General features: G+C 37.9%; 1 protein-coding gene and 1 non-coding gene across 3 annotated transcripts in view; one reads left to right on the forward strand and one right to left on the reverse strand.

Annotated features, from left to right (window-relative positions):
* Nucleotides 1-11,917, reverse strand: part of CBFA2T2 (CBFA2/RUNX1 partner transcriptional co-repressor 2) — a 130,673-nt gene extending 118,756 nt beyond the window's left edge. For both annotated transcript variants that reach the window (XM_031433977.2, XM_031433976.2), the window contains exon 1: nt 11,760-11,917. In XM_031433977.2, coding sequence (XP_031289837.1) covers nt 11,760-11,793 — 34 coding nt within the window. In that variant the 5' untranslated portion in view covers nt 11,794-11,917. The remainder of the gene's footprint in view (nt 1-11,759) is intronic.
* Nucleotides 11,918-12,802: 885 nt separating this feature from the next.
* On the forward strand, nt 12,803-12,905 carry LOC116147520 (U6 spliceosomal RNA). Its single transcript, XR_004131083.1, has one exon. It is a non-coding gene; the product is annotated as a U6 spliceosomal RNA (small nuclear RNA).
* The last annotated feature ends 6,373 nt before the right edge of the window (nt 12,906-19,278 follow it).

The following is a 19,278-nucleotide window of genomic DNA, read 5'->3' on the forward strand; positions in this document are numbered from 1 at the left end:
CTGCATGATACTTATTTTGTGGTTGGCTTTATTCCTTTGATAACTACATAAGTCTAAAAAGCTAAAGCTCTAAACTGTTCTTAGAAACAATGATCAGTACATATATGTAAAAGTAAAAGAAATATGTGCAATATATTGTATATATGTATTTACGTGCAATATATTGTATATGTGCAGTTAAATTGTCACAATTCTACCCAATAAAAGTGAAACCTGGAAAAAAAAAATGACTGCACTGATTCCAAAAGAAGACAAATAGAACAGAGAATATGTCTTTCACAAGTAGAAACTGGAAATCAAAATTCATTTCACCAGCTACACTATTTCCTTAACAGTTAATTCCAAAACAAAACAAAATGAAACAACCAAAGAGCAAATGGAATTACTGGTGAAATGCAAAATGGTACAATGCAGCCACTTGGGAAAACACTTTCGGGTTTCTCAAAAAGTTAAAATTACCATAGAATCCAGCAATCCAACTCCTAAGTATTTACCCAAGAGAAACAAAAACTTATGTTCATAAAAGACCTGAACATAAATGTTTAGAACTTTATTCATAATCATCAAAACAGGAAAGGAAACAACCCAAATGTCCATAAACTGGTAAACAAATTTTTAAAAAATCATGGAACATACAGTGGAATGCTACTCAGCAATAAAAGGGAATTATAGATACATACAACATGGATGACTCTCAAATTACAATAAGTGAAAGACAGCAGATACAAAGGCATAAAAATTGTATGGTTCCATTTTATAGGACATAGAAAAGGTAAAAACTAGACAGAAAAAAAAAATTAGAGGGACAAAACCCAGTATAGTAGTTGCCAGGGGCTGCTAAATGAGGGGAAAGGGGCATGAGGGAACTTCTGGGGATGACAGAAATAATGCACATCTTGATTGGTGTGATTACAAATGTACACATTTGTCAAAACTCATAGAACAGTACTCTTAAAAAGAGTAAATTTTATTGTGTGTAAATTATAGCTCAAAAAACCTAGCTAAAAAAGAAACTACTCCATTTACAGATCTGGGGGAAAAAAGGAATACTTAATTATTACAATATTTATGCTCTATTTGGTTCAGTATTTGTTTAAGAAATTTTAACTAAACTGCCTAACAACTGCTGGGTTAAACCTCTCTGTGGAGGTTTTACCAGAGATGCCATGTTTTCAGAGAAAGCATTCTCTCTCTTCAATCAGTATTAGAGAAGACTGTTACTAACATCAGAAGGCAGGGTGCTTCTCTTTTCTGAAGAATCAGTATTATTTTGACAGTGCTCACTCCAGTAGTCACCATTACTTGACTTTAATTCATCATCATCTACTCCCTTTCTTCTGTTCTCCTCATATACCAAAACGTCAAAAAAGGCAACCTACAGTTCTGGCCTACAAATATATCTAAGAAACCAGCACACCAAAATTCCTTCTTTGGAGTTTCAAAGGCAAATTACTCAGTAGCAAATCACTCCGCCTTTTTACATGAAAAAAATTAAAAATGTTCACTATGTGTCAAAACCAAAAGTCAGCAGCTATAAATTACTAGAATCATATAAAATTTTAAAACTATTCACCCAGGGTAAAGAAGACACTCCATGGCTGAGAGTCAATTAAATGCATTTGCAAAAGGTGAAGAGAAAACAGATTTATTTAAAATTAAGAATTTCAAGTTATTCTGAAATTCTGTCAAGACAGAAGCACCAAGAAAAAAAGAAACCACACAAAATATTTTTTCACCTATGTCTGGATTTATATGATAAATCTGATCTTAAAAGTACACATGAAAAAAAAGTACACATCAAATTTCTTAAGTTGAACTGCATCTTAAATCACTGAGGAGCTACCCCAAAGTAACTTTTAAATACAATACACTGACCATATACCCTCAGAATAAAGACAAAACACAAACAAATAAAACACACACACACACACACACACACACACACAAACTGCAAACAGGTTTACTAACTGAACTCCGGGTGGTAGGAATTTCACAGTAACATAGGTCAGTAATTCTGGAGCTATTTCCTGTATATTCTAGGATTGGGCAAATAAGTTAATATATTGTGGATTATGTGAGTTGGATTGACAATCCCTAGGTAAGACAAAGGACTTACAAATACAAAAAGGATAAAGGCTAAATTAGTATGAACATATAGTTTTGTTTTGGTTTTTGTTTGGTTTTTTTTGGAGGGTAGGTAATCAGGTTTATTTATTTACTTATTTTTTAATGGAGGTACTGGGAATTGATCCCAGTACCTAAGTATACACTCTACCACTGAGCTATATACCCTCCCCATCTTGAACATAGAATTTTGAAACTGAGTTCCCTTACGGAGTTTATGATTAATCTCTCTATACAAAACTGTACTCCTTTCTTATCCCCTCTGACCTCAATCCTAACTGAACACTAATCAACTAGATTCAGATGACTAAAATTGCTGTTACCGATAACATCATTAATGTACTAAAGTTGCTATTATAGACATCATCATTAACATACATACTCAGGTTATTACTCCAGGGCAAGATGAGCTAACAGATCCCCAAGCCATGAACCACTTTGGCCAGAGAATCATAAACCAGAGACATCCTGACTTCCAAAACTACGATTAAGAAGTGTCACCGAAATGTCACAAGAAGATGATTAGCCCCAGCTTCTTTGTTCTTCCCCTTTTTAAAAAAAAACCCTAACTCAAAGACCAAGTGGGATTGGATCTGAGGATTGTCTCACTCCCTTGCTTGGCACCCCGCAGTAAATCCTTACTTTACTGCAAACTCCTACTGTCAGAGTCTGGCTTTCTGTGCTGCAGGCACAGGAGCCCCTGGCTCAGTTTCAGTTTTTATTATATGTAGATTAAAAAAAGAAATAAATTTAGATATATATGTGTGTTTGTGTGTGTGTGTGTGTATATATATATATATATATATATATATATATATATATACACACACACATGTACATATCTATATACACATTTCTTAGCTCTGCCCATTAAGAGGATCTAGAAGCAATGACATCCCATAGCAATGAGCAAACACAGCAGCCAGATCTTGATTTCAAAGTAATTTTCTCCACTAACAAGAATTAGGAGAGAAGTATCTTGGAGAAATGGCTGATTCCAAAGGTCACATAGGAAGACAAGGCAGGATATATTTTTTTGTGCCAGAAAGTAAGGAAGTGGGTCAAGAATGTTGGAACTTGTCAAAAGCTAGCTTGAAGGGGTTCCCATTGGCCAAATCTGGGACAATGTGAACACCACAATAAATAATAATGGTAACAATGGTGGGGGAGGCTGTAGCTCAGTGGTAGAATGCATGCCTAGCATGCACAAGGTTCTGGGTTCAATCCCCATTACCTCCATTAAAATAAAAATAAAACTAGTAACTCCCCCCACTCCAAAAGAATGATGGTAACATTATAACCTACTGAATAAAATAAGAATCCATATTAATATATATAAATAAGGGTAAGGAAATTCTGCAGCAGAGTAGTAACTAATAAGCAAAGAAGAACTGATAGATCACAGTACAACTCTCATAGTAATAACTGACTCAGGCAAACATCATCATGCTACAACTAGTAGGTAAAAGTTTGACAAAAACTAGATATTTACATCAACTCAGTATCTCCCATAACATTACTAATTTAAAAAGAAAATATTAAAACTCTAGTGGAAAAACCTGACAGACCACCCCAAACAAGTGATCAAAGTTAACATCACCAGGACTGAACAAATGGACATTGTGTGCCTCCTGATAGAATGCAATGAGGACATGATACCACTTTGTGATATTTCTGTCAAAATGCACAATCTGAATCTATTTATAAGGAAGACAAATTCAAACTGAGGGATATACTACAAAATAAATGGCCTATACCATTCAAAACAGACAAGGTTATGAAAGATTGAAGCATTCTTCCAAACTGAGACTAAAGACTGGATAACTAAATTAAACATGTGATCCTGGACTGGATCCTAGACTAGAAAAAAAATTTTTTTCCCTATAAAGAACATTACTGGAACAAATGGCAAAATTTGAATAAAGTCAGTATATTAGATAATAATATTATACCAAGTCTGTATTTCCTGATTTTGATAAATATATTGTTGTGGTTACATAAGAGAATGTCCTAGTTTATTGGAAATATACAGTAAGTTATTTAGGGTAAAGAGGTATCACATCTGTAACTTACTCTAAAATAGTTAAGAAAAGTAATATGCATATATAAAGAGAAAAAACATAGAAAATAAAGTGAAATGTTGACATTTGGGGAATCAAGGTAAATGTATGCGCATACAGGAATTTTAACAATACTTTTGAAACTTTTTCCTAAATTTGAAACTGTGTCAAAATACAGAAGTTTGGAAAAAAAAAGAAAAAGGAGTAAAAAAAAAAAAAAAGGTGTTTTTTTCAATAATGCAAATCACCATCCTTGAATATGTTTGTTTTTCTAACATAGTGTCATGCAATATATTTAAGAAGAGATGAGTATAGTTTAAACCACTTAGCCAGACCAACCTACCAAAGGGAAATTAAGGAGGAGCTTATGAAAACTAGAATTGCTGAGTTCTAAGCAACTCTAAGCAGCTAGTGAATGAATGCCTGAGGAGCTAAGACCATCATCACCTTTTCCCCCATCTCTCCCTCACCACTCAGAACCTTCCTCTCCTAAGCCACCTCTACCTTTAATCTCAGCCATAAAGATCTTGCTTTCTGCCTGCCTCCTCCCCAGAAGGTTGACTCTACTTCTCTAGAAGGAAACAAAATGAAAGACATAATCACTTTCTCAATATTAAAGACAAAAAAAACTGCCACATTTTTGGTGGAGAAAAATGTCACTGGTATTTCAGCTTTTACTGAAGGGAGGAGAGGATGGGTAGTGGTAAGGAGACAGTAACTAGCCAAAAACTGTATGTGAATTGGAGGAAACAGTGATTTTGATTAGTGTTGCTCTAGAGTTATAAGGTAAAAATGAATAAATCCGTGCTGTTTGAATGTCTGTTCTTATGCAGCTTTGAAAAATTAAAAGCAGACAGAACCTCTGCATAGAGATGGCTAAGTTCGCAAAGGAATAAGGGAAACATCTGTAAGAGTGGAAAAGGTCAAAGTAGTGTATCAAGGGAGCTATGCTATGCCTGGCACTAACATTTCACTTGAGCTGCTGGAGAGGTCAGATTACATTACATATTTGTCGCCATCAGTTAATTTAATAGAAAGGTTTAGCCAACTCCAAAGCTATCAATTCAGACAGAAGATACCTAGCTCTGAATTATTTGGAATTTTACTTTGATTTCTGCATTTAATTACAGCAATACAAAATAGAGGGGCAGGGAAGAAGGTATAGCTCAAGTAGAAGAGCACCTGCTTAGCACGCACGAGTTTCTGGGTTCAATCCCCAGTACCTCCTCTAAAAATAAATAAATAAACCTAATTACCTCCCCCCCACCAAAAAACACAAAAACAAAATAGAGGGGCAGAATCATATTTTAAAGAGCTACATTCCAAAGTAAAGGTTCACTGCATAGTCCATATACTATATTTGATGATCCATATTTGACAGCTCCTCACAGAGCCATGCAAAATTAGCACAGACATTTCTTGGGCTTTTGATGTTCATTGCCATCATCTGCTTCACTGCTAAAATCAGGAAACATATGGGATGAATTGGTAAAGGCTGCTGAGAATTTCTGCTGCCTTTTTGTTTTGTTTTGTTTAATTCATCACTAAGGCCAATTCAGGATACCTCTGAACAAGACCAAGACCTAATACAGCAGTCTTTAAATTATATCCATTCCTAGGACACTTTTTAATAAGAAAAATGTCAGGAAAAAAAAGTTGTTGAAGAAAGATGATGGGAAATCTAGTATCTTCAGGGAGCACTGGGATTCTTTGGAACACATGTCTAAAAACCTCTAATCTAGTTAGTAAAAAGCAGCCATGTGACAGAGAGTAAAAAACAGTGGGTTTTGGACTCATATCTCAATGTACAATGAATGAAATCAATATCAGGATTGAGTGTGAATAGTGTATCTGCTACTGATTAACTGTGTGACCTAGGGGAATTAATTTAACTTCTCTGAGCCTTATTTCTTCATCTGTAAAACAGAGATGCTAACTCCCTCTCAAGGCTGTTCTAAGAACTACGTAAGATGAAATATGTTAAAAGTGCCCAGTAGAAAATCTAAGCGAAGATTTAAAAAAAAAAAAAAAGAATTCAACTGGATTGACAGATTCCATTGACATATCTGCTATAGACTCATTTCACAAGTTTAATTTACGATACCCGAGCCAGCCCTATAATTTCAGATAGCCTGAAGGCCTTTGAGGGGCCAGAGACAGAAACCAGAGACAAAGGCAAAAGCTACTTAACCAGAGACAGGCTCTGTCACGTGTACATACACTAGCTCATATTACACACGGGTCCAGTCAGTACAGCACTAGTGAGGCCCCTCTTCTTTGTAATCTCACTAAAACAGAAACAGTAACTAGGGGAAAGAGTCTCCCTCATTAGCCTTCAAACTTCCAAATTTAAGTGATCACTTTCTATAACATGAGGTTCAAAACAATACTCGAAAACTAAGGACTGAGGATAAAACCAGCAGGTGAGAAGTCTTACTTTCCCACTTCTTTCCTCCTGTTTTCCTTACCCTGGAAGAGGTATGAACTTGGTGAAATAATTTATCTTTATCCTAGTGCTGCATTCATTCACTGTACGCTATCATTTAAACCATCCTTTCTGTCTAAAAGCTTTCATTAAATTCAAATAACTGATGATAAAGTTTGTATTTGCATATCCCACACAACAGGCTTAATACTCAAGAACAAGCTTAAAGTCAATTTCTCTGTGTATTTTAAAAATTTATCTGTATGTATGGAAGCCAAAAGGTTACAAGCCAGCATAAATGTACTCAAAAGTCTGAGATGAAGATAAAAATCATTGCAAGTGCCCAAGACATGATTCAATTAAATAAGTCCCAATTCTCGAAATCAAAGTCAACAATCTTCAAAACAACCAAAATCAAAGGATAACTCTGTTCCTAATAGGAAAACTTACACCCAATTCTATACAAAAAACCTTCAGCTCATTTCACTGAACTTTGCCTTGAGGCGGGGGTGGGGGGACAAACAGAACATGGGGCAACAAAGGTTCTGAACATCCTCCCCTCAAAAAGGCTAGAAACAAACAGTTCTGTAGTACAGCAGTATTTAGATATCTTATCTGAACTAACCCTTCCCTTATTTTATTTTTTAGGGGGGGGGTGCTACGTTTGTTTGTTTGTTTATTTATTTTAAATGGAGATACTGGGTATTGAACCCAGGACCTCATGCATGCTAAGCACACACTCTATCACTGAGCTATACCCTCTGCTCCCCATCCCCTTATTTCAAATAAGTTAACTTAAGGTTAAGAACTCAGGCTTTGCAGTCAAAGATCTAGTTTTTAATCTGGGCTTGGTCATTTATTAGGTCTATGACATCTGAGTCAATTTCCTAATTTGTAAAATGAGGATATACACCTACCTAAAAGAGTGGAGGATTAAAAGGCTAAAGGTAACTATAATGCTTGGCATGGTATCTGGCCCAAAATAAACATTCAGTATTAGTCATTATTATTATTATTAGGCAGGAGTTACCTACATTTATAGATTAAACAAACAAACTACTGAGTCTCAGGGGTTGAATTAACTTCCCAGTAGAACAGGCCTCAAACCCAAAGTCTGCCTCCAAATTCTGCTTTTTCCATTATGCCAAACAACCTGCCTCATGTACATCCTTACCTTTTTAAACAGGCTACTAACTGCAATTTAATTAGTCTTGAGTGTGGTCACAGATTACAGGTGTTTTTAATCTTACTCTGCTTTTTTTTCTTATCCAATAGTTTTGGGGTGAAAATGAATAAATATATCAGTGTGGCATAGTAGGTAAGGACCACAGGAAAGGGTGAGACCCTATCTTTGCCAGTATGCTTACGTGGGGTAGCCCCTCTCCTCTCTGATTTGTTGCTTTTAAATCTGCTATGAGTTGGGCTCAAATACTTTGTTAAAGGTACATGCAGAATATGAGTAAGCTTTGAGAGAAAGTTTGAGGAGTTATCCTGTTAACAAAGTATACAAGCTTCGATCATAGTCACGGTCCCAGCAAGAAAGATAGCATACTCCAGTAAGGACAAATGAAGGAGGGTTTAATAAGGCGACTACAAAGAAGGGTGTGCCAGGGTATAAGATAATCATAAAGGATAGTTGTAGTATCCAGAGGAACAAAGGAAATACAAACTTTCCAAACACAGAAGGAGCAAGTCATGTAGAAAGGACCACCTTTAGAGGAACAGCAATCTTCAATCAAGGGACACAGTGAGCCAGAGACAACACCCATAGGAAAGGAGCAGGGTAATTAAATTCTGTAATCTCAGATGGGAAGGAACCCCTTTGATATAGTCTATGTAAGTCAGCTTCCCAGGCCATAGAACAAGGTGGGAAAGGATGGAGTGGACCTAGAGAAGAAAATGGAAGGCAGCTAATTCAACCTCAGAGAAGTCATTCCAGGTGTACTTTCACATCTCTTTGTCATCCTAATGGGTTAAGTGCCAGATAAGGAAAGAGTTACTGAACATGACAATTCTCATCCCTTTTGGATAGTAATGCTCAGGGCTTATCTACCATAAAATATTTGTGCGTGGGTTTTTCACTAATAAGTATGGTCATTTATCATTCCATTTATAACTATTCAGAATTATTTGATGGTCCAAGGATTTATATACCTTTCTCCATACTTATGGACTTCTCACTTCCCTTGCTACACAAAATAAAAATCACAATAATGCAGATACTATCATAACCCTCAAAGAGCTTATACTTAGGAGTTTACATTCTTAGATAACTAAGAAGGCAGAATGAGTGCCACCAGAAAGGAAAGAGCTATTGTGCTATGAAAAGTTCTAGAACAGGCTTCCTTGCCATCTGGCCCCTGCCAGGCACAACTCCAGCCAGAACTCAACAAGGTATCCAAGCTTCAATCACGTTCCCTGCAGGTACAGATTTGGAGAACTACTCACCAAGCCCTCGAAGGCATCCCAGTTTCCACTCTACACCCTCAGCCAACAAGGTCCACGCCTCATCCTCCTGGTAAAAGCCCCTCTCCTTCTCAGGCCTGGTTCAAATGTCACCTCCTTACCTAAACCTTACTTGGACTCTCAAAGAACAATTAGTATGCCTACTCTGCAGTCCCAAAAGCCATTACTTTGAGCACTTAAAGCACTTTACCATTATCCATATATTTGTGCAGTACCCCTACTAAACCGTGAGATTCTAAGTCATCTTTGTATCCTCAGCCACTAACAGCACCCAAAATAGTGTCAACCCCAGTATAACTTCTCTACATATATTAACATATACATTATATTAATATATTCATATCAATCATCACAATAAAACTGCAAATGAAATAGAACTCTCATCATCTCAATAAATGAGAAAAATAAAGTGAACAGGAAGGTTAAATAACATGCCAGAAGTCTCAAAGATAGTAAGCACTGGACCCCAAGATTTCAACCTAGGCACAATTCCAGAACTGAATTTCAACAGACCTCATGGGTTGAGGGGAAGGTCCCACAAGGCCAATGGTCTCCACTCCAGGGAGTATAGTTATTATTCACACACCGGGGTGTGGGAAAACAATACTGGGAACTTCTACTTGTATTTGTTTTAACTCATCCTTTGGTAAAATGTCTATCTTCGCACTTGTTATAAAATGTATATAATAGACAGTACAGTCAACACTGTAACTATAATTTAAAACAAACATTCAGATAATGTGTGTGCATATTTACTGACAGAAAGAACACTAAAACCATTTGAGGCCACTGCTCTAGACTACTTCCCCTGGGGACTCTAAGCTCCTGCGTTCTCTCTGCCTAGCACTTCAGCCAATCAAGATGGTAGGTAAGCTTCTAGAGGCCAGAGCCTGCTCTTATGCATCTTTGGAAGCCCTACATCAGCACATGGCCTGGTGCTTAGTAGATGGTCAATGTTGGCTCTAACTATATCATGAGAATCTCACTGAAAAAGTCCTCTCAACATTTTAATGTAACTTACTGTAATGCTTCCAGGTTAAGAGCAGAAGTATAATAAGAACATTGCCTAGGTATGTAATATAGAATTCTCTTAGGAATACTACCAATCAATCAATAAACAAACAAATCTTAGTTACAGTACAGAACCAAAAACTGTACTTTAGGGCCTATTTTAAACTGAAAACTGCACAGAAGAGATTTGGACATTAAAAAATTTAAGTTCAATAAAAGGTCCTTTCACTATACAGATGACGTACCTTTGTCAGACCTAAAGGGTCATCTCTGTCTGCCCCTCTTTAGTAAGAAGCTCCAAAAGGAATGGATCAAACTACCAAAAGCAGCAACTGCAGACTTGACTATGAAGAGGCATTAGCTGGAAGCATCTACTTTCCATTTCTTCAATCCAACATTTAATGGGTGCCAAACAAAAAAGAGAGGCTGGGTAAAGCCTCCCTTTTATATGCTGAAGAACGTGGGCTCTGAGGTTAGATCCATAGGGATCCTTCTGTTCTTCAGTTTCATTCTCTGCAAAATGGGCATACGTATTAACTACTTAACTCTTACCTACATTGTCACCAGGATTAAATGAGAGAAAACTTAAAAAATGGATTTATCTGTTTTTCCATTCACCAATGTCTCTCCCTCCCCTCCCCCCCAACTAAATTCAAAGCTTGGAGTTTGGTCTATCTAGTTTGTTGCTATATTACCTGGGCCAAAATAGTACTTTTTACTTAATAGATGATTTAATAAATATTAACTGAATAGAATGCAAAATGTCTGCTGCTCAAAAAATGTTGGCTATCATTGCTATTGTGACGAGAAACAATTAAAATCTTATCGTTGTTAAGACACCCACCACTCCCCCAAGGATCTCACAATTCTAGTAGGAACAGAAGACAAATGCTGAAAAGGAGAAATGTAGGTAAGAAAAACTATCGGATCATAAAAGAGGACTAACCGAAGGCAAAATTAAAATCTTAAACAAATTCGAGCTTTTCCGAGTGAGGTTCACCCTAGGACGAGATTTTTTAGCGATTACAATAATGGCAGTTTTCTCGCTTGTGTATATACCAGAGTCCGCGCCAAGCCTTCTATTTGGCCTCACAAAACCCAGAACCAGGATGGAGAGATGCTGGAGATGCTCTTCACACCCCCATTTTGCAGAATGGGGAAATGGGGCTCGGAGAGACCCAAGGTCACAGCCTGTAAATGAGGGAGCCAAGATGTGAACCCAGGCAGTCCGACCCCTGAGCCTCCAATCAACAGGCCCGTCAGAGTGGCCATCCTCACCTCCTCCACCAGACGCCACACACCTCTCGAAATTGGGCGTGTGTAATGTTTCCCCAGGAGCCGGACTTAGTAGCCCCGGCGCCAGGAGAACAAAACAATCCTTGTCCGCGGGCAAGTTCTGTGGACGCCAGCCCGGCGAGGACTCCGAGGCCGCAGTCCCCGCAATATCGCTCACACCTTGAGCTCCGAGCCCTCCAGAGGTGCAGCAAGCGCTGGGGCGGCCTCGGGAGCACGGGAAGGCCCAGCCCGCCGCGTGACCTTGGATTCGCCGCCCTTCTTGGGGCCTCAGTTTACCACCCCGGCCTCGCGCTGGGGGCCTCTCGGGAGCTCGCGCCTGTGGAGCTACAGGCCCCTCACACGCCCCCCTCAGCTGCCCGCCTTCCCGCCCCGCTTACGCTGGAAGGCGGCCGCTCCAGGGACGCCCACCATCGCCGAGCGCCGCAGCCGCGCGCCTGTGCCTCCACCCGCGGCCCGGGTTCCTCGCCGGCGCCGCCGCGGGACCTGTAGCCGCCAAGCTCGCCAACCTCAGGGCCGCCGCAGCTGCCGCAGCCACCGCCACCGCTAGGCCGCGCGCCGCGCCGCCCCGCCCCCCAGTTGGCCCCGCCCGCCGGGCACGCCCCCGCCGCGCGCTCTCGCCCGCACGACCGACGCACGCGGAAGGGCCCCAAGACCAGCTCCCGCTAAACCCCGCCCACTGACCTGCCCCGCCCCTTCCGCGCGAACCTACCACCCTATCCTGGCCCATCCTGCTTCTCAGTCCCGCCCCTCCGGCGTCACGCGCGCTCGTCACGTACACGGCCCATTCTAGGCGCAGGGCTTCCAGCTGTGGCCAGGGCAGCGGCCAAGGCCCAGAGGCGGAGCCCTAGTGGGCGGAGCTTAGAGGGAGGGGACAACGCCTTACCTGAGTTCTCCAGGTTATCTGGTCGCCTTTGCGCATGTCATTGGGCAAGTTACTTCCACTTTTTGGCCTACAGTGTTACAATTGTCTAAAATGTCATCACCGTAACATTGATAAATCATTATCAATATCATTATTATTATTGGGCTATTTTTATACACTCCATCCAGTCAATCCTCACTTTGAGGGAAAGAGGTATTAGTCTTTTCCCTTTTTTTACACATGCGGAATGGTCTTTCCCAACAACCAGCTTGTCCACTGGTTATTGTTAGCAAAAAGCAAAGATGAGATTAGAACCTAGGAACTTCTGACCCAGTACTTTGAGGTACTCCGAACTATTCTGCCTTTCAAAGTCTCAAAACCAGGGATTAAAAAAAAATAGGGATTAAAATTAAAACATAACATTAAAATTAAAACATAAAACTCCTCTAGGTACAAAGATACCATAAACAATTTTTTTTTAACTTTGCTTGTCTTTGACAAGTAAGACTGGGATACAGTATTTGCAACATATTCAGCAAAGAATCAGTATTTAAGCATTTGCTTTGGCAGCACATATACTAAAATTGGAACAATACAGAGAAGATTAACAAGGCCCCTGCGCAAGGATGACACGCAAATTCGTGGAGTGTTCCATATTAAAAAAAAAAAATCAGTATTCAAAATAAATGACTCCTAGAAATCAGTAAGAAAAATAATATAATTTAGTAGAAAAATGGACAGAGAGAATGAATAAACATTACACAGAACAGAAATCTAAATGGCTAAAAAAGATTTTTAAAGGATGCTCAATCTCCCTTATAATCAGGAAAACACCAAGTGAGTTGCCATTATTTCATGCATTAGATTGGAAATTCCACCTGTGTGTCTCCATGCTAAAGAAATTCTTGCTTAAGTGCACAAAATGGTGCATAAGAAGGAAGCTTATGTCAAAATTATTTATAAGAACAAAAACTGGAATTGGTTTGAATGCCTTTTGTGGAGAACTAGTGAAATAGACTATAGAAAATAATTTGCAACATTTAAAAAGTAGGTGGATCTACTGTAGTAAGAGAAGGTTGCCAAGACATAATTGTTAACTAAAAAAACAAATTTGAGTTTCATGCTTGATTCTTTTGCTTTACTTCCAAGTTTTGGATAATTGGATAATTTTTCTTAACACCTACACACTATGTACACTCTAAAATTGTGCTAAATCTAAACCCAAATGCTTAGAGCAAGACAAACTGGATATAAATTATGGCTCCATGCTTACCAGCTATATAGACTTGGACAAGTCATTTTACCTTTCTGAGCTTTGGCAAGTGGCTCATTATAGTACCTAGTTCACAAGATGGTTGCATGAAAAGCACAGTACTTGGTACATTTTGAAAATGTTATTATTATATGCACTTTCTTTTTTTGTTAATCTCTTTTCTCACCCAGTATCCTCCTAGCTTCTGCCCTTCATGCCTGGAAGTTGTTAGTACACAGCAGGTGCTCAAAAAATTCTTGTTGATGAATTCTATTATCATTTGAATCCAGTTATATACTGCCTTGCCTTCTCTCAGCACTTAGCTATCTGGGATATAATGACTGTGCAACACTTTTATTTTTATTTTTTAAAATAGCCTTAGACTCTTTTTAAAAAATACTTATTTATTTTACATTGTCTTTTTTGGGGAGGGGAGGAAGGGAACTAGGTTTATTTTTATTTATTTTACTTTTTTTTAATTAATGGCGGTACTGGGGATTGAACCCAGGACCTCGTGCACGCTAAGCACTCACTCTACTTCTGAGCTATACCCTCTCCCCTTGAGCAACACCTTAAATATTTTTATAATGCAGACATTTAAGAAATTCTTGCTGAATTCAGTCTGGAAGGAAGTAAGAAGGGATACTAATTGACATGCCCAAGATCACGTACTATGAAGTGGTTGCCCAGTCAAAGAGGCTGCACATATAATGTTTTGCCACAACACTATGTTCAGGCCAATAAGCATGAATTCATTCATTACATATTTAGTGAGAAACTAGCCTGTTACTCAATGGTTCTCGAAGAAGGCTGCTATCAAAATCATATGAAGCAAGAAACTTATTTAAAAACACATATTCTCACAGGCCCTGATGATCTGGAAGGCCCTAGGCCTGGAACAGCAAAGGCCACCCTTTAAACATAGAGGAAAAGGGAAATGCCTTTCCCTTCTTCTTGAAGACTTGTTGTGCTTTGTCAAGTCAGACCTGACTTACTTCTACGGCAGCATCTCCATCACTCTCACGCTGGCCAGACAGAACTTAAGACCAGTGTGTACCAGGGCTCTGAGCCTCATCTTTGGGACACATATTCCTCTTTCCACACAACCAACACCCTCTTCACTCCTACATACTCTTCATGTATTCATCTCATCTGGTACTTCCTCAGAGAAGCCCTCTCTAACCCTCCAGACTTGTCAGTCTTCCAAATGTCCACTCCTATACCACATACCTCTTCTTCACGACACAGAACCCATAGTGTCATTTGGCATTTATTTTCCCCATTCTTGGATTACTGTCTTTCTCTATAGACCTCAAGCTCCATAAAAATTTTCTTTTTATTGTTCACCACTATATTTGCAGTGCCTGGAACAGAGGTGGCACTCCATAAATATCTGTTAAATAAATAGGGGATGTATTAAAGTGAAGATAGACACAGGAATCTGTCAGAGTGCAAATAAGAGTCTTTCTAGTTGGCTAGAAAGCCAACACTCCACACAACAGGAGAATACACATTCTTTTCAAATGGACAAAAACATTCACCAAGATAGACCATATTATGTCAAAAGTCAAAACTTAACAAATTAAAAAAAAATTGGAATCATACAAATTATGTTTTCTGATAGAATGGAATCAAACTAGAAATTCATAACAAAAAAGATATCTGGAAAATCTCCAATTACCTGGAAACTAAGTAATACATTACTTCTAAATAATCAATGGGTCAAAGAAGTCATAGGAAAATTAGTAAATATTTTGAATTGAATGGAAATGAAAATACATCATATCAAATCTTCTGGGATACAGCTAAAGGAGTATTTAGATAGAAATTTATAATAGCAAATGCTTATATTTCAAAAGAAGAAAGGTGTCAAGTCAATGATCTAACCCTCTACTTAAGGAACTAGAAAAATAAAAGCAAATTAAATCCAAGGCAAGCTGGTGGAAATAATAAAGATAAAAGCAGACCTCAACTTTTTTCCTAATACTTTTTGTGGGGAAGGTAATTAGGTTTAATTATTTATTTATTTTTAGAGGAAGTACTGGGAATTGAACCTAGGACCTTGTGTATGCTAAGCATGTGCTCTACCACTTGAGCGATACCCTCCTCCAGACCTCAGTTAAAGTGAGAAAAGAACAGAGAAAATCAATGAAACCAAAAGTTTTTAGTTCCTTGACAGGACAAATAAAATTGAGAAACCACTAACAAGACTAATGTTGAAAAAAAGAGATGCAAAATGTGTCAATATTAAGAATGAAAGAGAACATTACCACAGATCCTACAGATAGTGAAAGAATAATAAAGAATTATCACAATTTTATGCCCATAAACTTGACAACTTAGGTAAGATTGACTGATTCCTTAAAAGATCTAAACTACTACTAAATCTCACTCAAAAAGTTGGTGATCTGAAGAGTTCAATATTAATTAAAGAAATTAAATTTGTAGTTAAAAATCTTCTAACAAAGAAAACTCCAGACTCAAAAGGCTTCACTGGCTAATTTACCAAATACTTAAGAAGAGATAATACAAGTTTTACACAATGTCTTGTGTAAAAACAAAAGAGGAGGAAACATTTTCAACTCATTTTATCAGGCCAGGATTACCCTTATAGCAAAACCACAAAAAGAAGAGAAAACCAATATTTAGAACCAATAGACCAATATTTCTTATGAAGACATAAGCAAAAATCCTCAACAAAATATTAACAAATTATATTCAACAATATATGAAAAGGATAATATGTCAGTGTAAAAATGGAATTATCTTGGAATGCAAAACTGGTTTAAAAACTTATATTTACATAAAAACTTGTACTTGGCCATTCATAGCAGCTTAATTCAAAATTACCAAAAACTGGAAATAATCTAAATGTCTCTCAATGAATGAATGGATAAAGAAACTGTGGTACATCCACCATACAAACAAACATTATTCAGCAAATAAAAGGGGACACATTTCTGATACCCACAACACAAATGAATTTCAAAGAAACCAGACTCTGAAGGCTACATATTCGATTATTTCACTTATAGAATTTTTTTAAATACAAAATTATTTGAACAGAAAACTGTTGCCAGACACTTACAGTAGGGATGAATTTAAAAGGGCGAGATATCACCTCACATCAGTCAGAATGGCCATCATTCAAAAATCCACAAACAATGCTGGAGAGGCTGTGGAGAAAAGGGAACTCTCCTACGCTGCTGGTGGGAATGTAGCTTGGTTCAACCATCATGGAAAACAGTATGGAGATTCCTCAAAAAACTAAAAATGGACTTACTGTATGATCCAACAATCCCACTCCTGAGCATGTATCCAGAGGAAACCTTAATTCAAAAAGACATATGGACCCCAATGTTCATAGCAGCACTATTTACAATAGCCAAGACATGGAAACAACCTAAATGTCCATTGACAGAGGACTGGATAAAGAAGTTGTGGTATATTTATACAATGGAATACTACTAGGCCTCAAAAAACAGTAAAACAATGTCATTTGCAGCAACATGGATGGCCCTGGAGAATGTTATTTTAAGCGAAGTAAGCCAGAAGGAGAAAGAAAAATACCGTATGATATCACTCATATGTGGAATCTGAAAAAAAAAAAGACAAATGAACATATATATAAAACAGAAACAGATTCACAGACATAGAAAAGAAACTTATGGTTACCAGGGCGGGGAGGGTGGTGGGAAGGGATAAATTGGGAGTTCGAGATTTGCAGATACTGACTGGTATACATAAAACAGATAAACAAGTTTATACTGTATAGCACAGGGAACTATATCCGATATCTTGTAGCAGCTTAAGGTGAAAAAGAATATGAAAATAAATATATGTATATTCATGTATGACTGAAGCAATGTGCTATATACCAGAAATTGATACAACATTGTAAACTGACTATACTTCAATTTAAAAAATAAAAATAAAAATAAAATAAAAGGGCATAGGGAGGAGGAGAAAGTATATATCAGTGGTAGAGTGTGTGTCTAGCATGCACAAGGGCCTGAGTTCAACCCCTAGTACCTCCATTAAAGATAAATAAAAACCTAATTACTATCCCCCCCAAAAATAAAAAAAATAAAAGGGTATGGGGAAATTCTGGGGTTGATGAAACTATTCTGTATCTTGATTGTCATGATGACAACATGATTATATGCATTTGTCAAAACTGACAGAACTGTACAAGTTTAAAAGTGAATCTAAAAGTGAAAAAAATTTAAGTATAATATAAATATATAGCAAAATGCCCAAATCTCAAGCACACAGCTCAGTGAATTGTTTCAGGTTTAACACCCTGTCACCTCCACTCATATCAAGATAAGGCTCATTTTCTACCACCCTAGAAGGCTCTGTAATGGCCCTCTTCAGTCAATACCACACCCCAAGGTCATCACTATTCCTACTTCTATCACTACAGCTATATGATTGTTTTTTATTTAACCGCTTTATTGAGATATGATTCATATGCCATATATTCATCCATTTAAAGTGTACAATTCAGTGGTTTTAGTATATTTACAGAGTTGTGCAACCATCACCAGAATCTAACTTTAGAACATTTTCATCACCCCAGAGAGAAACTTCATACTCATTAGCAGTTACTCCCATCCTGCAGTCTCCAGCTCTTATGGTTGCTCTTTTAAAAATCAACTTATTGAGTTATACTTTATGTACAACGAATCACATCAATTTAAAGGGCCCAATTTGATGAATTTTGACAGTTGTGTATATCTGTGAATTCACCAGCACTATCAAGATATAGAACATTTTCATCACCCCTATGTGATTTCTTCCTGTTCCTTTGCAATCATCCTTCCATCTGTACCTGATCTGCTTTCTATCACTATGGATTACCTTTCATTTTCTAGAATTGCATGTAAATGGACTCATTCAGCCTGTACTCTCCTGTCTGGCTTCTTTCACCCAGCATTATGACTTTGAGATTCATCTATGTTGTATCTATCAGCAATTTACCTTCCTTTATATCGCCAGGTAATACTCCATGGTTTGAGATACACCACACTCTACTGCTTTGGGAAAGAAAACTTTCTTGCTGAAGACCTGTGTTGGAAGCAGGCCTGGCTTCGAACATAAAGCTTTCTCAAATTCTGTTGATTTTCAGATACAGAGAAAATCAATTAGTTTCCACAGGTTCACCACTTTTTCTATTTCTTTATTATTCTTGCTTAGTTCACAGTGGGGTGTGTATGTGTGTTGAAGGTGTGGGAGACAGGCCTTCTTGGAACAGATCAGAGCCACAAAGCATCAGCCAGTATCCTTTGGTTACCTAAGGCCTACAGGGTCAGGGACACTAACGTTTAAGAGTCAGAAACAGGGCCAAGTGCCATAATATATATATATATATATTTTTTTTTAATTCCTTTGTGTGCGTGTGGGGGGGGGTAATTAGGTTTATTTATTTATTTATTTATTTATTTTTAAAATGGAAGTACTGGAGATTGAACCCAGGACCTCATGCATGCTAAGCATGCGCTCTACCATTTGAGCTATACCCTCCCCCTTCAAGTGCCTTATATTTGAACTCAGCTTGCAATGGCTCCATTTTCCAGCCAAAGGAACTGACGCTCAGAGAGGTTAAGAGACTTAGCATAAAGTTAGTCCGAGTTCAGAAGCTTAGTCTCAGGTGACAATTGAATTCTGACATTCTCTACGCAAGCCTCTAAAGGAGTTAGAGACTCAAACAACCTGAGGAAATTGCTTGGGATTCTGGCTGTTTCTTGTCCAAACCAAGTGGATTGTTTTTCTTTAACTA

The sequence above is a fragment of the Camelus dromedarius genome, chromosome 18 (assembly GCF_036321535.1).
Source record: "Camelus dromedarius isolate mCamDro1 chromosome 18, mCamDro1.pat, whole genome shotgun sequence".
NCBI classification, from domain to species: domain Eukaryota; kingdom Metazoa; phylum Chordata; class Mammalia; order Artiodactyla; family Camelidae; genus Camelus; species Camelus dromedarius.